The sequence below is a fragment of the Gavialis gangeticus genome, unplaced genomic scaffold (genome assembly GCF_001723915.1).
Source record: "Gavialis gangeticus isolate Ggan-Ray unplaced genomic scaffold, GavGan_comp1, whole genome shotgun sequence".
Taxonomy (NCBI): domain Eukaryota; kingdom Metazoa; phylum Chordata; order Crocodylia; family Gavialidae; genus Gavialis; species Gavialis gangeticus.
This window is the reverse complement of record NW_017729000.1, coordinates 28124486-28125990: the sequence shown is the minus strand read 5'-3', so window position 1 is coordinate 28125990 and position 1505 is coordinate 28124486. Positions and strand designations below refer to the sequence as shown.

Below are 1505 nucleotides of genomic sequence, written 5' to 3'. Positions count from 1 at the left end.
TCCAAATCACGCCCCCACACACAAAAACAGAAGCAGAAAGCACATCTTACCACTGGATGAGAGAGAGGAACACAAGTGCCCACACCATCATTTTGAGAGAAAATGCAGGATTCAAGAGTGCACTGCTTCCCAGGCTTGTTGGATTTGAAGGAAACATCTCTCTTTTTCTCCCCACCCCCCTTTTTTCCCTTTTCCTCTTGGTTTGCAGATGGATCCGTCCCCTTCTTTTATTTTTTTTTGTTGGTGGTGGTTTCCCCCCCTACCAGGTCCCATCAGTGGGATGATACATTGCACCCAGCTGCATGGATTAATATTCAGGGGGGCAGAAATTAGATCTGCACAAGCCCTTTGCAGATACAATCAAAAAACGTCAGCTCAGGCAGCAGGCAGCAGCTTCCAAAGGTAGGGGAATAATATAATTGGGAGAAAGGGAAAGAGAGAACACATACACAGAGAGAACAAAAGCATGCAAGGGAAGCAGAAACACATACACTTGTACAGACGCTTGTGTACACAGAACACAATTCAACCAAACCACAGGAGAATGAGAACATAGGGGGGAAAAAAGAAAAAGAAAGAATAAAGCAATGCAGCTTCTGCCTGAATGCAGATTAACTCTGAGGTCAAAGTGGAAATGATGCACACTGCTGCAGCACAGATTAACACATGCGTGGTGTCAGCCAGGGTGCTTTTTAACCTTTGATTATACATATGCAGGCAGCCCAGGTCTTCATTTTGGAGGCAAGGAGGATTTGGCAAGCACAAAAAGAGAGGTCGGAAGGAAAAGCTTCCCTTACGCTGATGAGCATCTTCATTTTTTCTAAACAGTCTGGAAATCATGATTGCAAAGGGGAAAAAAATAAAAGGATGGATCGGGGGGAGTGGAAGAGGGAGGGATGGTTGTTGCTAAGTAACTCAGGAATGGGAAAAGCAGCATTGGTGGAATCACTATGAATGAGGTGGTTAAGTGTGTGATAGGATTAGGGAGAATTTGCTAGGATATCATTTGCCCTCCCCTCAATAAAATCAGACCAGACAAGATGCAGCAAATACTCTAAATCTGAAGAAAAAATAGGTGTGTGTAAAATCTGGGCTGTGCCTGATCCTTCTACTCTTTGTCCCCAGCATTCCAAATTCCCCTCTCCAAAAAGAAAATTCCACTTGCTCTCATTGATACACAAAACTGGGACCCCAGTGCTTACCAGTACAAGAATAGCACCTGGAACCTGTCAGAGACTGATATGCTTTTGCCTCCAAATTTCACTGCCTGAAGACAGAACACATCTGGAGGCCTTAACTATCTCCCCAACCATCCCCAAACTGATGGATCACAGTGCAGAAGTGAAAACCTGGATGTGGCATAGGTACTCAATGGGTGTCTTTTTTCTTCAGAACCCCCTTATTTAATGCTTACTGCCACAATAAATGAGTAGATACTGCTCAATGGAAAACAACTGAGATGTTTCAAATAGAACAAACACTTCAGGTCTTCATGACCTACAAGT

At 43.9% G+C, this 1505-nt stretch overlaps 1 protein-coding gene across 2 annotated transcripts in view; it reads right to left on the bottom strand.

The window, feature by feature from the left end:
- Positions 1 to 815, bottom strand: part of GABRG2 (gamma-aminobutyric acid type A receptor gamma2 subunit) — a 177810-nt gene extending 176995 nt beyond the window's left edge. For both annotated transcript variants that reach the window (XM_019506492.1, XM_019506493.1), the window contains exon 1: positions 51 to 815. In XM_019506492.1, coding sequence (XP_019362037.1) covers positions 51 to 157 — 107 coding nt within the window. In that variant the 5' untranslated portion in view covers positions 158 to 815. The remainder of the gene's footprint in view (positions 1 to 50) is intronic.
- Between the last annotated feature and the right edge of the window lie 690 nt (positions 816 to 1505).